The sequence below is a fragment of the Mauremys mutica genome, chromosome 8 (genome assembly GCF_020497125.1).
Source record: "Mauremys mutica isolate MM-2020 ecotype Southern chromosome 8, ASM2049712v1, whole genome shotgun sequence".
Classification (NCBI taxonomy): domain Eukaryota; kingdom Metazoa; phylum Chordata; order Testudines; family Geoemydidae; genus Mauremys; species Mauremys mutica.
In genome coordinates, this window is record NC_059079.1 from 78,883,677 (window position 1) to 78,903,139 (window position 19,463).

Below are 19,463 nucleotides of genomic sequence, written 5' to 3' on the forward strand. Positions count from 1 at the left end.
GAGGCAGGCAGCATGGTGGGTGGGTAGGGTATCGGGCCCAGTAAACAAATAGCAGTTGATCTTGACTTTCTGAATAAACAAGGCCCTGTGTCCTCTCTGACCCATTAGACCTAAGTTCCATGGCAGGGACCCCAACATTATACATACTGCATTCCTGAGCCCTCACCTCCTTTGGGTCCAGTCACTGCAGGAGTCAATGTATTTATGCTGCCTCTGCATTTTAACTGTTCTGAGGAGCTGCAGCCTGTGATACTGACATGGCAGAAATGCATTGTGGAAGTTGTCTGCGGGTGACGAGGGGGAGGGAAATGACGTTGGTAGCTAAGCAGAAGTTGAGGCTTTTGGTCACCAGGGGAGGGCAGGGTAATGACAATTTTAGATTCTGGGGTGGGGAATTTCTCATTCCCACCCCAGCATTTCTTAACTACCTGCCCACAGGGGGCATAGTGGGCCTCTCCAGCTCACTGGTACTTTATTCTGGTGGCTGCTGGGATCCAGCTTCTAAGCTTTTATTTAAAATGTATAATTATGTTTCTAATCCTTTTAGTTGTGAAGAAAACCTTCCGCATGGGAAACCAGTCTCACTGATGCAGCGATATGTGCCTGAGTGTGCATGCAGTCTTAAACAATAGGTCTTGAGAGAGGTGTGAACTACTGCTTTTCACATTTTTAAGGGTTTTTAACTCTGAAGTTGACATTTGAATTGTGATCATCCAATGTTGTTGACTATTTCACTGATGATCAAAGTATCAAGATAGGAGAGGAGTGATCATTACTGTGAAGCACAACTAAGAGTGGAGTCTTGTTTTGGTGTCTTATGTGCGTGGAGGTTGGTCTGTGAGTGGAATCAGTCAGAGTTTCCCCCTTACTCAACTCCTGTATGCCCCACTGTATCCTGCCCCAGTATTTGCCACTACTTCCCTCAAGAAGTAAGCATATTAACCTGAGGTTAGCTCAAGCTAAATGATCAGCAGTGAAACAGTCAACACTGAAATATACATTGCCATCCTTGGCACCCAGTTGACATGAACGGGTGCAGTTCACACTTAAAGCAGTTAGATTCAGGCTGTCTGCAGACTCAGGCAAACAAAGTTACATTCAGTTCATATTTTGAGGTTCATCTTCACAATCATAAGGGTTAGTGATTTGATTTTTTAAAATTTAAATTTCTATTCTGGGGCAAGATTGCACAGGAATGTAAAAGTAATATGACATTATCCATCCATTTATTTGGCTGTGGAATTGCTTTGTACACATAAACTGGAGAGTAAAATAGGAGGTGGGGATGGGAAAAAGATGTACCAAAGGAGGAGCCAAAGTTAAAGGGGAGGAGCCAGAGGAAGTGAGCAGTTGGGCTGGACATTATTTTGCCATCTCTGGTAAAATCAGGGGACAACACTGATTCCATTCAAACTAACTACAAATGTCCTCCTAACTTGAGACAACCTTGGAAAACAGACACATCTGATCACCTTGTGCATCTGGTACCAAACTTATTACTCCTTGAAGGGGAAGGCTGAGAGTGTTACATACAGGTCACTGTGCAAACCTGATGGAGCAGCCAGCACCCCCAAATGGCTTGCTTCTCTGCTCCATTTTCTTCTTCTTATTTTCTACCACTATGCTCTGTTCCTGCCAGATTTTTCTACTAAATATGACTTGGTTTCAACACTTTCGTTGGGCAAATTATGTTAGGATGGATGCCGCAGGTATCCATTAGGGTTTATTTATCGTGATACTGTTTCGATCTCACACTTATAAATAACTTATATGATGGCTTTTGTTTGTAAAAATGTAACTTACATATTTTATTACGCTTTCTGTAAACCTCAAAGAGAATGTTCTCAAAGAAGCGCTCTTAACAGCAATCTAAACTAAGGTACATAAAATCCTCACTAACATTATTTTTTAATCTGGCAAGGAAGTGTGTTATCCTTCTATAGTTTGAAAGGTTTGCTGTCACCATAAACTCACAGTACAATAAAACATTAAAAAGTCTAAGGAATTATTTTATAAAGCATACGCACACCAGTGGCTGAGTTTCTTCGAAGTCTTCTTATGCAAGCAGGGCAAAGTATTAAAACTTTGTATTTTCCTTGGAGAGCTGGATCTGCTTTTCATAGTCATATGAAATACAACCGGTGCTAGGCTCTTTTTGGGGGTAGTTCATTCTCCCTTGTAGGAGGAAGACCTAACTGGGATTTCTTCAGATGACAAGGTTTTGCACTATGGTTATACGTAGTACCTTTGGGGGAGAATCAGATTGATTTCCAAGTCCTGATTTGTTCACTTTACAATAATCACTCAGGCTAGCTCACAGTAATCTCTGGAGAGGACACCACTGTGGTACTTTCCCCAGCCACCTTGGGAGTCTGAACTTCACCTCCCCATTGATATTATCACTCCATTGTTTCCACACCTTTTGTTTTTAAAGAAGTGGGTGCAGGGGGATGCTTTAAGGCACTTGTGGAGAAGTGCCTTAATATAAAGAATTACATGAACTTTGTGAACAGGTGAAGAGAAAGAAAAGGTCGGTTACATTCTGGTCTCTACTCACTTTGACAGTGCCCCTTTGAAGAGCTGACAGTTAAAACTCTTAAGAAAGAAGCCGGAGCCTTAAAATACAGGCTTTATTTGCTATGCCATCCATTTCCAAACCTAAAAGCAGGCATGTTTATATGGCTGTCTCCTCTGCATAAGTTCTAGTTGTCAATTGTTAACGGAGGTTGAGATGCTGTTCAAATATGCAGATCAAGTCTGCCCAGTTTAGGACCTTGTTTGTTTGTAACAAGGTATGTTTTAGAAGTGAAATTTTGAAAATGTACTTCAGTGCTCCAGGGAGTCAATAGCCTTATATTAGAGGAAGCCCTAAAATCTGAGTGCTGAGTTATGAGGGCACATGGTGCTTCTTTTCAATATGCCAAAATTAAGCTTTCAGCAGAGCAGGCTAATTTAGCCAGTAAACTGACTGATTTGTGGGTGCAAGCTGATTGCATATAACCATTATTTCTGCAGTACGACAAAGAAAAGCAGAGTCAAAGGAGCCATTAGTTTTCATCTGAACCTTTTAATGCAAATGTATAGAGTTTCCAGATAACTGAAGTGGTTTCTACAGCAAATTTACCAAAAAAGGAGAGACCATTTAGCACATAGACTCCTGGGGCCATTTTCAGGGGTAGAATGAAAACCAACAAACAACCCTCCTCTCCCAAACATTCTTTAAAGTAGTTTAGATTTTGTTGCTTTCAGAATTTGGCTTAACAATGAAGATTCTAATTTTGTCTAAGTTCTCAAGGGTAAAGTGACTCATTGTACTAGCTGCTATTTATCTGATCAGTAATAACAATAAAGCCTTTGAACTAATCTAATTTGGGCACCTAAATAAAACTGGCCTGATTTTCAGAGATGTCAGGCAGCCGGGGTTCAAGTGGATTTTTTGGTGCTCAGTAATTCTGCAAATTAGGCCCTATGGCTGTAGATTACACTATTTTCTTAAGCTATGCATCAATGTAAGGCAAACAGAAAACTGCTCAACTGAATGATTTCATCTCCTATATAGTTCCAGTGTAACTATTTTAAATTTATAGAGAAAGAATATCACAGAAAAAAAAACACAGGAAAATGTCTACAGGAAATACTGATTTGAACGTCCCCCGCGTTAGGTGCACTGAAAGTCACATATTCTTTTTGAGAAAGTGGTGAAAATATGACCAAGTTACGCAAATCTAAGACTGCATGAAAAACATATGAAGTAGATTATTTACATCTTAGTTAAGAAAATGAGAGCGCAGCAGTTTCTAATTGCATGTAATAGCTTTTGTACATTAAAAAATGTAATTGACTTATTGCTTAAATAGTTCAATTTTTGTTAAATTTCACTCCAATTAATTTGTGTATTTCATCAACCCACGCAATAATTCATACTCACCACAAAATGGAAATTAATTGTTCTACACCAAATCTGAGTGGATAATGCATGCATAGCCTCAGCATAAAAGGAATTTTTTTTTGGCACATATTGAACTTTTTATGATCTCTGAAGAGGTGAAGAGGAATCTGCTGAATTTTATGCTTTAAATGCACCTTTTCATTATACCTTTTACCACTCTGAATATGGGAAATTAGTGTCTGTAACTACTGCTCTTCTTTTTTCCAGGGGTGGTGATTTAATGCTTTTTAAAAAAGTGTCTTAATAATTGTATTCCCTGCCCCCCCCCCGAAATAAGACATCTGAAATGTATGTTTGTGTAATGAAAGCATTATCTTTATCTCATTAAAGAGTGCATTACTGTCTCTAAGCTTTATAATATCCATTATTCTAGGTTTTCCTATTACATTCTTAGTCCAAAAGAGCTCATTTTTCATTCTGCTAATCTTTGTTCTTCTTTGCAGTGTGCAGTCATAAACCTCATGTTTAAAATATACATGCAACCATTTTGTAGAAAAATAATCATTTTTATTAATTCAAGAGAGTTCATATAGAATTTATACCAATCTTTGCCTCAAAATTTCAATCAGAAGTGACCTCAGTGAAAGTGGTCAGAAACATTATTTATTACTATGAGTGGAACTAAGAATCATTAACTAGTACACATTTAGAAGCAATGCGTGTTTATTTTGTTCTTTGGTTAAGTATTGTTTCTACACCATTTCATACAGGTTTAAGAACAGGGATAATAAATTTTGATAAGAAAGTTTGAAAATGTTCTTTAAGCTAAGACTGATTTTACATCATTTTCACTTATAAATTCTTACATTTAGGCCAGAGATATAAAAAGGCAGAAGTTATTTAAAAAAATAGTTTTCATAAGTTTTCAACTCCTATCTAACAATATGGTGAGGTCCAAAACTTTCAAAGTCTATATGTTGTTATTCAATGTGCTGGTTTCCAAGGTCAGTGTCAACTCATCATATCTAAACTGCTGGCTTCCGTAGCCCCTTCACAGCGCAGGGCATCAGCCATGTCTCTTCGAAAGACCGACATGTTCTGGGTGAATCTGGGCACAAGAAAACCCCAAACCTTTGGTTAAATCAGACCTCTGATTTATTTAGATTTAAACAATAGGAAAAACATTAAGAATGCTCAGATACAATCTCTAGATGTCCTGACAATTAGTCTTACAACATAATAACGACTAGCCAGCAGCATTAATAACATTGTGTGTGGACAACCTGTAAGCTCAGACCATTAGTAGCATGAACTGCTTATGAATGGTAAATTCAGCCAGCCAGGAAATCAAAGCAACAGGAAAGCTCCTTTTCATCCCACGCTGCTTATGGGAAAAATGCCCTCAACCATCCCCCAAAACCTGGACAAATGAATGGCTTTGTGCAACATGCTCAGAAAGTCATTGAGTTCAGGCTATTTCAGACCTAGTGTCCTTTCTTGACAGTGAAGGCAGAGTACACCCTGTCTCTCAGCAAAACAGGACACAGTTACACTTACGGCACAGACCAAATTCTCTTGTTTATCAGCGTAGGTGGAACTCTCTATATAAGGCCTATTTTCTGGTACTGATTTGTTCAAAAGACATATGAGAACAGATGGGGCAAACTCAATGAATACTGTACAACTTTTTTGGGGCCCAAAATCTCACTAGGACAGCACATGTAATTTCAGCACTACCTGACCCTGAACCCTTGCCCTGATTCAGCCCTAAAAGCAAGTGCAAACCTGATCCAGATCAGATCCACTTCCTCAGTCTGTCTTTATTTAAAACAGTGTACCATTGCCATTTATCACTGTATTTTCAGTAGCAGAAATTAAATTGTTTTGCTTCTAATTTAAAGTATTAGGCATAATCCTGATCTTAGATGTGCCCCCAAATATGTGCCTCCTTTTTTAAATGCTGCAACTGCATTGATTGCAGCTCTAACACTCTTTGCTTGGAGGCTGTCAGAGCTCACAGGCTCAGTAAGGCCAGATTAAGGAAGATGTCCAAGGAACACCAATTGTGAATTACCGTTTAAGGCCCTGATCCTGCAAAGGGCTCTGTGTGGATGAATGTTTTCAAAGCCAATGGGATTCCAGGTGGGTCTAAGATCCCTAGGCAGGACTGGGGCTGATATCCCTTCCTGTTCATACTCCCCATAGTTCACTGTTGGCTGCAGATAGCGGCAGTGTGGTAAGTTAGGGATTGCTGCGTGTGGTTACAGAGGATGCATTTCAGAATGTTTCTGCACATCCTTTTTTACTTTTGTGTTTATTTCTTTACTAATGAAAACTGATTTCTGCTCACATTTGAACATCCCAAATTAAAAAAACCTGTAAAATGGACTTTACTAGGAAGTTACAAGACACTTAAAAGAGCCCCAAATAACCTCTTAAAATAGGACTGCCTAGGTAGAAGACATGTTGCTTGTTGATACTATGGCTGCCTAAAAGCCATCCCAGGCAGCTGGGACAGAAGATCACTCATTTGATGTACCATTCCTTTAATGATTCTAGATAATACCTGCTCACATTACCCCAGAGTGAGCAATATATATATATATCTAGCTGCAGCTACTAAGACTTCCCAAAAGACCACCCAACCTTTGGAGTTTAGAATCCTCCACAGACACGGTATATTGCAATTCTATTTTAAAAGGCTGTGTATGTTTGAACTTAGGGCTTATGCAAGTTAGGTGATTAACGGCCCTTGAGACTGAAGTCCTGGTCATCCACAGAACAAAGAGAGCATGGGTAGCCCCAGCGCAAGCGTCTCCACACTGCCCAGCAATGCACCTAAGTACTAGCGTGGAGGTGCGGAGGCTTCTCCACACTGCCCCTTTGTCCGTATGACATGTCTATGGCAAACCTCATGGCGTGACATACGTTTTAACTCTAAATACTCCTGGGGAAATAGCCCTTAGTTTGGGCATTGTTGGTGATGAGATGTGAAGGCTTATCTGTTTTTTTCCAAGCAGCTATGTGGAATGGTAAAGAAGGCAGTAGTTTGCTATATCCATTTAAAGTCAGATAGTGTTCAGGTTAAATGCGACAGTGGCCCACAGGAAGCCCAATGACTGGATATTAAACTAGACAAATGCAGATGAGAAATAAAGCACCATTTCTTTTTTTAACAGTGATGGGGGGATTAACTATTGGAACACGGTACCAAGGGAAGTGGTGGATTCTCGATGTCTTCAGATCAAGACTTGATGCCCTTCTGCAAGTTACACTTTAGTCAAACACAAGTTACTGGGCTGAATGGAGGGGTAACTGGGTGAAATTCTCTAGCCTGTGCGAGACAGGAGGTCAAACTAAATGAGCCAATGGCCCTTCTGGCCTTAAAAATCTATGAATCTATATGAGTAAGGTAGCTCAGTGCTAACTGTACACCAGGATATGGGAGTCCCATAACACTTCACACCTGAGTCACATGATTTGATAAGTTTGGCACCGAGTCTGTGGTTGTTTTATGGGTATAACGTTAATTAAGTTAACTTTAATTTTAAATTTCCAGGCCAACATTTGTTTGTTTCCTTAGAAAATATTATCTCAAGGGTTTTTCCCCTTTAAGTAACTGATAGATATGGAGTTAAAGCTGGAACTATCTATCTATAAATAAATACTCTGGAAATTTCTTTAGTTGTTAAAAACACTGGTGGGATTGTGCAGTCACAGAAATCCCCATGGAGCTTACAAACTGTGCATAGCTGGGTCTCTATCCTCCCCAAACTATCTGCCACCATCACCTCTTGTGATTTCCTCCTTCCTGGTTCCCACATGGCTCCCTACTCTCCCCACTACATGGAGAAAACTTTATGTGAGGCATATCAACTGGACTTATATCATGGAATAGGTGCGGTCACTACACTACTAAGTGGGACCCCTTCCATCTCCACACTGCCCCCTCTCAACTGGCTTACCCATTGCCATTATCTACAGTGGGATCATGTGGAGTTTATAAACTTAGTATCAGGGATATAAGGAAATGATCATCTCTGCAGAGACCGTAATGTGTTCAGAAACGTATTTTAACAGCTAAATAATTCCAAAAGCAACCCTCTTCCACCTAAAAATAGCCCAAGGCATCAATCCTAGCGTAAGACAACAGATTAAAACCCATCTGGGGGTTCTAAACCAAACTGTTTTGGAGTTTTGACAAGTCGACATTTATCAGAAAATGATGGGGAAACGGAATCATCTAATTGTTTTAACTTTCACCACTCCCAAGTATCTTGTCCGCTTTGTCTCAAGCTTTCCAGGAAGTTCTACCCTGGTATAAATCATGCCTGTGACAAATAAAGATTTTGTTTTGGTGGAGTAAAGGTGCAGAGAGGTGAAAACACAGTTGGTAACAAGACTAGTGTGAACCTCAAACGCAACCAACTTCTATTGCTTTTGTTTTAAACTAACCCAATTTTTTTTACAGTGAGGGTGAAAGTGAGTAAATTGCCAATCTTGGTCTTCTAAAAAAACAAACAAAAACCAGCTCAGCAATGTTGTGTTTAGCTGTTATGGGGCCCCCAACTGACCCTCTCCCATTTCTGTCTTTTTACAGGTCAGTTACATCCTTACATCTGCAGGGACTGGGGTCAGTCGAAGCAACAGCACCTAGAGCAGCAGAGACTGCAGAAGCCCTTGTAGTTCTGCAACACCCAAGAGCATCAGACTGGTTTTCGTTGGAGAGACCGTATGTTGGAGAAAGGGAGACCTATGCCCCTCCCCAGAAAATGGGGTAGTTTTTTCCAAGGGGGATGTGGTGGCCAAAAAGAGAAAGGAGCACTCATTCCCTGGCAGGCCCTGCCTTTGGGAATATCCTAAATAAATACATATTTAAGAACAACTAAATAATTATCAAATGCTCTGGCTCCAACTAGTAAGTCTAAGGGAGGATTATTTGGTAGGACATTACCTTACTTTTAAAGGAAGCTAACAAACTCCACTGTAGTTGCAGGTTAGCCCAGAATACTCTGTTATGTTATTCTCTGGTTGAGTGTTTGATTTGGCTTTTATCGGTAGAGAACGCTTAGGGTGTTGTGAGCTTACCTGTCTCTGTTCTTTACCAAAAGGTTTTGCTCCACTCCTTCCATTAGGTTCCTAAAGCACTGGTCAAGGACCTCTCGTTTGTTGTCAGGCTGGCTGGTTATCAGGCTTGCCCTTAATTCGCTGAAGTACTGTGATCAAAAGGCAGAAAATACTTAGGAAACAAACTTTGGAAATAAAAAGCAGAGGTTGCTCACCTGTAATCAGAACCCTGAATGAGCTCTGTGAATTCACACTCCTGAGATGCGCCGATAGTGCAGCATCAACTGCTGGAACGTATTAACAGCACTGCCTGTTGGAGTGCTCTTGTGCCCCAAGCGGCTCAATGTTTAGAGGAGGAGGTTATAAAAGGGAGCATGGTGAACTGTCCGCCTCAGTTCTTTTGATTGACTCCTTAGGTCCCAAGTTGAAATCAGGCCACCCAGGAAGAGGGAAGGTGTGTGGAGAGTGTGGATATTTAGAGTCCATCTTGAAGAACTCCAGTTACAGCTGAACAACCTTCATTTCTTTGTCAAATGGCTCCTACACATTCCCACTCTTGGGTGTCCGGCCAGCAGCACTCCTCCCTCTGGACAGTGGGATGAGGAGGCCCCTGACATATAGATTGTAATGCTTCTTTACCGGACCAGGTGTCTGACCTTGACACTAGATCTAAGAAATAATGGTTTGTGGAAAGTATGAATTGGGCTATAGATGGCAGCTCTGCAAGTTTTTAATATGGGAATATGTGTAATACAGGCCATGGAAGTGCCTTCACTCTAGGCGAGTGTGCTCTAAGACCTTCTGGAAGAGGAACAGAAGTGTATTCATAACACTCTTCAATACGGAGTCCAACCCACTTGAAAAGGTTGTGTGATGCCATTACCTAACCTGTACTTTTCCCCCATAAGAGATAAACAGTCTAGATGATTTCCTGCATACCTCTTTAAATAGAAGCCATCCAAGGTGTGCAGCCTAGCTTCTCCTGAGTAAGAGTGAGGCCTAAGGAAAAACACTGGCAAGTTTATGAACTGGTTAAGATGGAATTCTGTTACCACTACTTTATCTTTGTGAAGGACTGTAAGAGTGGGGGTCAGCCAGAAGAGCCTACAGCTCACTCACTTTTCTAGCAGACGGAATACCTACAGAAAACAATATCTTAATCAAGAGATGAAATGGGGAACAGTCTCCCATGCGTTTGAAGAGAGACTCCATGAGCTAAATAAGTACTAGAGTGAGGGCCAAGTTCTAGAACTGTCGAAGTCCTATGGCACATGCTGTCAAGTGGAGAGAGTCTGTGTCCCAAAGTAGGAAATATTGCTTCCATCTATAAAGTATAATTTTGGCTCCAGTTAAGGAGGCCAACAAGTGTGCTGGGCTTTTTAACCCCCTTGGGGGCTGGAGCCAAGGCTGGATTCCCAGCACTTATGGATCCCTGGTGCTTCAGAGCCAGAAGGTTTAACTGCTAATACTTCTAGCACTAGCATAACGGAGGCTATTCCAATGCACCTTTCTGATTCTGGGGGTTAAGAAGCTGCATATGGAGCAATAAGAAAGCAAATAACCTTCCCCAAGCAGGCCAAACAACACACATGGGTGTACAAAACAGGAAAAATGGCAGAACAAGTACTGCACCTTTGAACCCTGATTTGTTTTCAAATTCCATAATACTGGAACAAAGGACTGGTGCTAGAGCAGTAAGATCCTTAGTACAAAACAAAACAAAACAAGAAAAGAAGAAGAAAAAAATAAAAAAACACCAACTAACTAAAACCCAGCTAAACAAAAAGATGATAGCACTAGGCATGATCCATTCTGATGAATCTGGGTCCCAGGACCGGTGAGGCTGCTGGTCTATCTGCTCCCATGGTTGAAAGGAAGAAGGGTGGTTGATGATTCCTGCCCCTCTTTCATAGTCCCACCCTCTGAACATTCAGAGCCAGGAAAGGTAGTAGCTGTCAAAACACTTCAAAGGGTACCACTGCTGGAAGGTAGGTTCCATAGTCCAAGCTGTACCATCAGCATGCCCCCAACAGAAGCCACTTGAAGATTTTAGGGCCAAATTTTCAAAACCTGGCCACAAATAACTGCTGATAAAATTCAGGTAATTTAGGCATCTGTGTGTCTAAGTGCACCTACCAATCATGTGCTTGGACATGCACAAGATCTAAACTGCACCCCCAAAATTGAAGGTGCATAAAGAGAGGCCTGGATAATGCTAGGCTGAAGATCAGGCCTTTGCAATCCCGATTGTGAATTTTAAAAAGCATCTATCCCAAGCTCTACGGGCTTGTACAGATACTGAAAATGTGCAGAAAGCCAGAATGAAATGGCCTTCTCATCGATCAACCCCCAAATTAAAAATATGAATTGCTAAACAAAACTATAGCCTCCCTCAACCTACCCGCTAACAAAAGCCTGGGAAAACAGAAAAGCCTTGCAGCAAGGCCTTAAGGATACAGATCTGGGCTCTGTCAGCCCAATGGGAAAACAGGAAGAGCAAGAATCTTAAAAGGCAATGTCGCTTAATGTCAATGTTGTTTCCTTGTCAGGAAATGCCTTGACATCAGCCCCCTCCCTTTAAAACCAGAGAGATGTTAGCTTGAGTGTCTCTACTGACCACAACGGCAGCAGTCTTATGCATGGAGAGGAGCTCTTCGTCAGGTAGCTAGGTCCCAAGCCCTTTAAGGCCTTATAGTTTAAAGCCAACAGGCAGTCAGGGCAGATGATAAAGAATGTGGCTTGGCCCAAGATGGGGGAGAGATGGATAATTCTAGCCAGGCCCACGACCCAAAGAAAAGTTGTCAAGATTGTCCATGAGTTGGTTTCTTGAGCAGCAGCTTCCCCAGAGCTTCCTTAGAGAGCTGCCATGAAGGAAGGTGCTCAAAGTGAACACGTGCAGATAAGGATAAACTTTTTAATAAAAAATGCCTTCATCAGTAGTTTGACAATTAACTGTAAAACTGCCTCCCCTGATAAGATAAGCTTGTCTACTGGGGCTGCTGCCTGACAGGAGCTGATCCGAGACCCCAAGTAGTCCTGAAAGGGTTTCTAAGCACCTTCTGCAGTGGCATCTCTTTTGCTAGCAGCCATGTTTGCCTGGATTCCCATGCCTTCTTCTCCACTAACCTGGTAATCGTTTGGATGGAGGACAATAGTTGCTTCTGTGTCCTAATACAGAAGGGATTTCCTGCAGCTCTGCCTGCCACTGTGGGCCAGTTTCCCTTTGCTGGTGTAACTCAGCTTGTGTACTCCTGCTGGCAGTTAATAGAGCGGTGAAGCAGTGCCAGAAGCAACCTGCAACCCCCATTGTACTGGGGTGGCGACAAGAACGGATTCAGCATCCTTCCAGTGTAGCTTCTGCTGATGATGTGTCTATGAAACCCCGAGTGCAACTGCCGCTGGAACACAGCTATCCTTGCAGGCACAGGCACATGCAAATTGCACTTGTGTGCACCCATGGGGCATATCTGCCCCTTACACGTGAGCTAAATTATGGATGGACAAGATACCATTAAAACAAGTGAGGAGACCACCAAGCAGCAGAAGTAAAGTATGAGTAACCATTATGGTTGCTGGTGGCAGGAACTGTTGCTACAGAGATTATGTCCTGAATTAAGGGAATCCATTTACCAGCAGCTGGCTGGAATGAATTAAAAATAGTCACTTCTGCAGTCAGGTAAGCATGTTTCAGACCTTTCCTGTGGCCCTGCAGAATAGGGCATTGAAGTGCCTGGGCTGGAGAGTGGCAATGCAACGGGGCCTTCGCACCTCATTTATTCTCAGAGCTAAGCCTTCCAGGGAAGTGCCCTAGGTAGGTGACATTCCCCTTCCCCACCCTCACAAAAGAGACCGTGCCATAGCTCACGTGGTGCTAAGTAAGGGTGCATGTACACACACATTTGTGACAAACAAAGCCCATGATCATTAGAGCTAGTCTAATTTCAGTAGAAAGAGAACACTCTGCTAGCCACACATTTATTTCTTAGGATTCCCCACTGCACGGTTTTATCTTCAAGTGAAATATTTAATTTCTTCTTACATTAAAGTGGCTAACATCAAAAGCACATAATTAATATGTAGTCAAGCTAATATTTAAATGCTATAAATCAGAGGCATTATATAAACAAAAGTGTCATCCTGAACACGATTGGGAATGCGCAAAACTACTTATTTCCCACTTTTATAATGATGCAGTGACTCAGAGCAGATAGAAAATGATTAGTTTTCCTCCCAAAGTAGGAAATATTGCTTCCATCTGTAAAGTATAATATTGTGATGTCATAAACTTTTTCTAAACACTGAATTTGCCCTTATTCCCTCTCAATCATTTTAAAAGGACTGCTCTCCCTTATAGAGCTTGGATTTAAATCACAATAACACACCAAGAAGATGAATGACAGTGCTATTGGATATGGCTAAAATTGGATCCTTCAGCATAGGTGAATGATGAGACAGCGCTTCTCTTTTTGATATATTTTCTTCTTCTATTAGTTTCCTTCCATGGTTGGGATTTCAGTTTGAATTTTAATGTATGCGGCTGCCGCTAATCTTAGTGTCTTATTTTTTTCCCAGCACTATCTTATTGTATAGACAATTCATTCTCCAAAGCAGTAATATACTGCCACTTGTGACTGCCCAAGAGATAAAGCAATTCTGAATAAAGTAAGATCCTGCTCTGAAATATGGAGAATACGATAGGTCAATATCTTCTGAAACAATGCCTTGCCATACACAGCAAATAGCACAAATTTAGACTAGCTCACATTAATTTACTGAAATGGTTTCCTTTTCAGACGATTATATTAAGCCATTAAGGCAGTGGTGGGCAATCTGCAGCCCGTCAGGGTAATCCACTGGCGGGCTGCCAGACAGTTTGTTTACATTTGCACGGCCGCCCACAGCTCCCAGTGGCTGCGGTTCACCATTCTCAACCAATGGGAGCTGCCGGAAGCGGCGACCAGCACATCTCTGCGGCTCCCATTGGCCGGGAACAGCAAACCGTGGCCACTGGGAGCTGCGGGCGGCCAGGCAAATGTAAACAAATGGTCTGGAGGCCCGCCAGTGGATTATTCTGATAGGCCGCAGGTTGCCCACCACTGCATTAAGGTGACATGCTGAGTGTATCCAAATATAGACAGTTTCAGATCTTACTGAAGGGATGGGCTGAAGAATGTTCCCTAGGTTAGATAATCTGCCTTGGAAGCAGACACTCAAGATTTTAGTAAATATGAGAGATGGGCAAAGCTCACAAGGTTCAGATAAATCCCTCAAAGACCAGATACTTCTTTGAATCTTTCTGGCAGAGAAACTGGGTTAGAACTCTTGTCTTTCTTGCACGATTTCCATTAATCCTTGTTTGGGCTAAGTGGGATGTGAATTTCTGCATAAGAGTAGTTGTGTTTGCAGGGTTTCTACTTCCAGCTCGACCCTGGAAGATCAGAGTGGCAGAAATTAACAAAAAAGTTAACTGTACTTTTGTGACCCACAGGTTGGGCTTGAGTTGTTGGGTGAAGGTGTGGCTGGATTTTTCTATTACATAAATTAAGTCATTCAGCCTCACTGAGAGCAGCTCTCCAACACTTATAAAGTATCTGTGCTGGATACTCTTCTCCACCCCTTACATGGGTAGAAGGGAGCAAGACAGTAAGGAAAAGAGGTGGGGAATTTGAAAGGACGGCCAGCAGCTCTGTGCCATTTTCCCTATCCCTGAATGCATGGGCTCTCTCTGCAGGATCTGAGGGGGTGAGAACTGGAGAGCACCTGCCCTTCCTTATCAGAGGCTATGGGGGAGGTGTGTGGAGCTGAAGAAAAGTAGGCAATAGCAGCATCACTCCAAAGGGAGCCTTCCTGTCAGGGATGGGGTGGGTGGAGAGCATCATGAGGGCAAAGGCTTATCCCTGGAGATGGCCAAGGTTCTGCTGGGCTGTTCTCTGCTTTCCTTTTGATAACTGGTAACTGTGGTATTTGTAGGCTGGGCACGAAGGCCTTTCCCTCCAATGGGAAAATATGGCTCCAAATCTCTCCAGTGAAACTTGGGTGATACTTTGAGTAATGTTTCCACTGGTTAGGAAAACTCAAGGAAGGGTCATGGAAACCTATGAGACTGTGAGGACTAGAAACCATGGCTTTATAATTATTCTACCGTATTTTCCGGCGTATAAGATGGGTTTTTGGGCTAAAAAACAACCCCCAAAAATCGGGGGTCGTCTTATACGCCGGGTATAAACTCCCGACCGCGGCTGGGATTTAAAAGGCTCTGCGCTGTCCGCCGCAGCGGGCAGCGCAGAGCCCTCTGACTTCCCGCCGCGGCTAGGATTTAAAAGGCTCTGGGCTCCCCGCCGCAGCAGGCAGCGCAGAGCCTTTTACACCCCAGCCGCGGCTTGGTTTTAAAAGGCTCTGGGCTCCCCGCCGCGGCGGGGAGCCCAGAGCCCTCTGACTCCCGGCCGCGGCTGGGATCTAAAAGGCTCTGCGCTGCCCGCTGCGGCGGGGAGCCCAGAGCCTTTTAAGTCCTAGCCGCGGCTGGGATTTAAAAGGCTCTGGGCTGTCCACCGCGGCGGGCAGCGCAGAGCCCTCTGACTCCCCGCCGCGGCTAGGATTTAAAAGGCTCTGGGCTCCCCACCGCGGCGGGCAGCCCAGAGCCCTCTGACTTCCCCCCGCAGAAGGGGGGGGTCGTCTTATACGGCAAGTATATGGCAAAACTAATTTTTTAATGAAAAAATTAGGGGGTCGTCTTATACGCCCCGTTGCCTTATACGCCGGAATATACGGTACTCTAATGCTCAGTGCAGGGATTGGCAGTCTTGTAAGTGACTTCTGGTTTTATAATATAATAATTGGAGATATACCAATCTCCTAGAACTGGAAGGGACCTTGAAAGGTCATCGAGTCCAGCCCCCTGCCTTCACTAGCAGGACCAATTTTTGCCCCAGATCCCTAAGTGGCCCCCTCAAGGATTGAACTCACAACCCTGGGTTTAGCAGGCCAATGCTCAAACCACTGAGCTATCCCTCCCCCTGTAAAAATTATCTAAAAAGTGGTGTGCATTAAGGGTCAGACACAGGGAAGAATGTTTTAGTTTGTTAAAGTCTTGAAACCTTTGTAAGTCTATGAGCAAATGCAACTTTATGTCCAGTAAGATAGACGTTAATTACTGAGCAAATACGGTGAATGCAAAGAGCAAACATGACAAAATCTGAACACTCTTCTGTTTTGTAGCTAGCATCCCCTAAAACTGTGCTTAAAGGGACAATGCCAGCTTGTTTAGTCACCCAAATGTAGGTTTTGTTACTGATCAACACCATCAGGTTTGACAATGCATAGTATTAAAAGGGATGTTTAAAATTATCAGCAAAAAAAAGAAAGGGGTTTTAGTTTTATTTTTGCCTGCAATTAAAACATTTCCAGCACCATTCACAACACAAATGCTACTGCACTGGCCTAATGCACAAGAAGCAGCAATTGATTAAAAATTGACTAGCTTCACTGCCCAAGTTGAGGGAAATGCAAAAAGTAAACAAACAGCATAAATTGTGAAAATTAATTACATTTAAAAAATTCAGTTTCAACACCAAAAATAAGATTTAATAGTATTTACCTTAAGCTTCTTGGCAGAGGATTTTATTTCAGCCAGATGGGCAGACACAATAGTGAGCATGTGCAGAATGAATCTGGTAGCATTTCTGCAATACTTACCTTCTCATTGAGAAGTATAAGCCCTAGCAGTGGTCTGGACACAGACCACTGGTTTCTGCAATCCTCAAAAATGATGGTGTTCATCAGAATCGACATCATCTGAAAGAAAATGCATTTTATTTTGCATTAGTTTGTATATTTTGTGCTGTAATGTGTGATTTGGTCACAAGGATTTTAACTAATGACTGCCCAGAAAAATAAACGATCCATTTGCAAACAATGTTGAACTCCTCCTTGGCATCATGTGTGTGCCCAACTACGTTATACCCTTTTCTACACAACTCACTCTTGTATAATTATTCCCATATCCAACAGATGCCATTATCAGTGGAAAATTCTAGAAAAACGGCATCCAAGGTTTGTTTAAAGAAAAAACTAACCAGAAAACAGCCTACAACATGACTTGACATTTAACCCTGTTCAGACAGCTGGGATGATTTGTATCACATGCAGACTTCACTACAGTGACCTGTGCCTTTGCCCCCTTGCGGATGGATCACTTCAGTGTGTTCTGTCTAGTGTTGATCTTTACCACTACTCATACACTTCAGATGATGTGGAAAATGGCTGCCAAAAAGTCACACCTATGCTTAAGTAATCTGCACTAGCTCCAAATTCGTTTTCAGGTGCCACTCCAAGTGCTGCTTTTAACCTTAAATTGGATGGGTCTTTGTTACCTCAGCGACCACCCTTTTCTTGTGGGATACTTCAGTGATCAGCTGGGGCACCTGAGTTGAAAGGGCCCTATTTTTGTGAAGGCAAAAGCAAAGACAGAGAGCTTGTCTATAGGAATATTTAGTTTGCAGCAAGCTTGGATGTAAATCTCTCCCCCACTAGGCTGCTGCACACTAACTGTTCATGTGGACCCTGCTGATGTGCATTAACAGTTCTTTAGTGTGCTTTGATCTAGTCCCATTTCAAAGTGGGTGAGATCAAAGGGCACTCAAACTTTTAGTGCATCAGCAGGCTTCAAACAGCTTCTAAGTGTGCAGCAGGTTACTGAAGGGTAGATTTACACCTCAGCTTGCTATGAACTAAATGTTCATGTAGACAAGCTCTAAATCAAGAGAGACTTAGGTACTGTTCCCAACTCTGCCACTTACTTGGCATGTGAACTTCAGGCAAGTCATTTCACCCCTGTGCCTCAGTTTCCCCTTCTATATAAAGGAGATAATGGTATTTACCCAGCTTTGTAAAGCACTTGGACATCTAGGAACACAAAGCACTAAGTATTATTACTATTAATCCAGGAAGGGTTGGAGGCAGGGCATTCACAATGTGGGGGTCTCAGTTATGGAATTCATTGTCTCTACTGGCTTGCCGGAGCCACAAGTGGCTTCCTTTCAGGTAATAATGCAAGGCTTATTAGCTCTCCCAGGTGTTTTCCAAGTTTGGCTGCAAAGCCTATTACGTCTCCCAGGTTTTTGCTGGGAGGGGTGAGGTTCTATTTTGGGGCAGGAGGTATCTGAGAAAGCCTTATTGTTGGGTATTGAGTTATCATTGTTATTTGTAGCTTTTGTAGAGATTGTATGTGCACCTGGTGCATTGGATGAGCCTGACTTTAATAAAACAAAATAAATAAAATAAGCAAAGAAACCATTTGATGATAAAATGCCCTACGATCTTCTGGAAACACATTAGAGCCCAAAATGCTAAGGGGCACAACACACACGAATCTAAAAAGTGTCTGGTTGGGATTAGACAGAGTGAAAATTCGTAAAATGCCACCAACAAAGAACTTGACTCACATTTGTAAAATATCTACTAGCCCTAAAACCAAATACACAAGGAGAATGTGGAAAATCATTAAATCGTTTCTTCTAGGCCAATGAGTAGCTATGAGCAGAGTCCCCAGAGAACTGCCACACTGCAAACCAGCCTGTAATAACTGACCAAGGCTAAGTCAAACAACATGTTTCATTAAATGAAAAAAGATGAATCCCAGCACTACAAATCACTTGGAACAAGGAGATAGCCAAAAATTATTTGAAATTTTCATGCTAGGAGCACAAAATGTGGCATGGGAAAGGCTAATCCATCACTTTGCTTTTCTATAACATGCATATGTCAAACTACTTTTCAATTTCCCAGGATAAAGACAATAGTTCAATTAATGCAAACACTAAAAACCACTGGAGAAGTAATGACAGGAACTTTGCTGGTCCTGAAACATGAACAGCAGCAATAATAATTCCTCATAACGCTATAGCATCTTTCATCAGGGGATCTTACAGCAAGCACTTGAAAATACAAGGGAAATCTTTCAGGGGCAGAATAGAATTACCCGGGTTTGGATTCAACCAGGACATCAGGATTGATACATCCTTACTTTTTAGGAAATGGGCCACTGGATATGAAATGGCTGCCATTGGATATGAATTAGGCTTTTAGTATTAAGCCTAATTCAAAAGATGGCACCTTCAGGAGCAGAATTAATCCTACTACCAATCCTGTGGCAATTGTTCAATACTGACTGAGAGGGAAGAGTGCCATCTACTAAACCTCCAATATCATATCACACAACACCCGGGCGTTTCTTTGAGATTTCAAGTTCCAAACTATGTTGGTACAAAAATAATAAAGTAGAGAGGCAAAATGCACACCCTAGTGAAGCTGCTGGCCATAATCAGCAAAGAAGCTCACAGTGAAAGCCAAATGGAGCCATTATAGGACAGGCCCAACCTTCTCTACAAGAAGGCTCTGCCCTCAGTACTTGGTGTGTGTGTTAGTGGTCTGTCCCTACTTACCTGGGTACAAGCCACATCCATCCCTTCGTTTGGGGAGAGCTGCCAGTTTTTGGTTCAGTTTAACCAAC

General features: G+C 42.3%; 1 protein-coding gene across 4 annotated transcripts in view; it reads right to left on the reverse strand.

Moving 5' to 3' along the window:
* Positions 1-4,598: 4,598 nt before the first annotated feature.
* RANBP17 (RAN binding protein 17) overlaps positions 4,599-19,463 on the reverse strand; it is a 279,011-nt gene continuing 264,146 nt past the window's right edge. For all 4 annotated transcript variants that reach the window (XM_045027071.1, XM_045027073.1, XM_045027070.1 and 1 more), the window contains 3 exons: positions 16,649-16,747; positions 8,978-9,105; positions 4,599-4,997 (listed from right to left, as the gene is read on the reverse strand). In XM_045027071.1, coding sequence (XP_044883006.1) covers positions 4,901-4,997; positions 8,978-9,105; positions 16,649-16,747 — 324 coding nt within the window. In that variant the 3' untranslated portion in view covers positions 4,599-4,900. The remainder of the gene's footprint in view (positions 4,998-8,977; positions 9,106-16,648; positions 16,748-19,463) is intronic.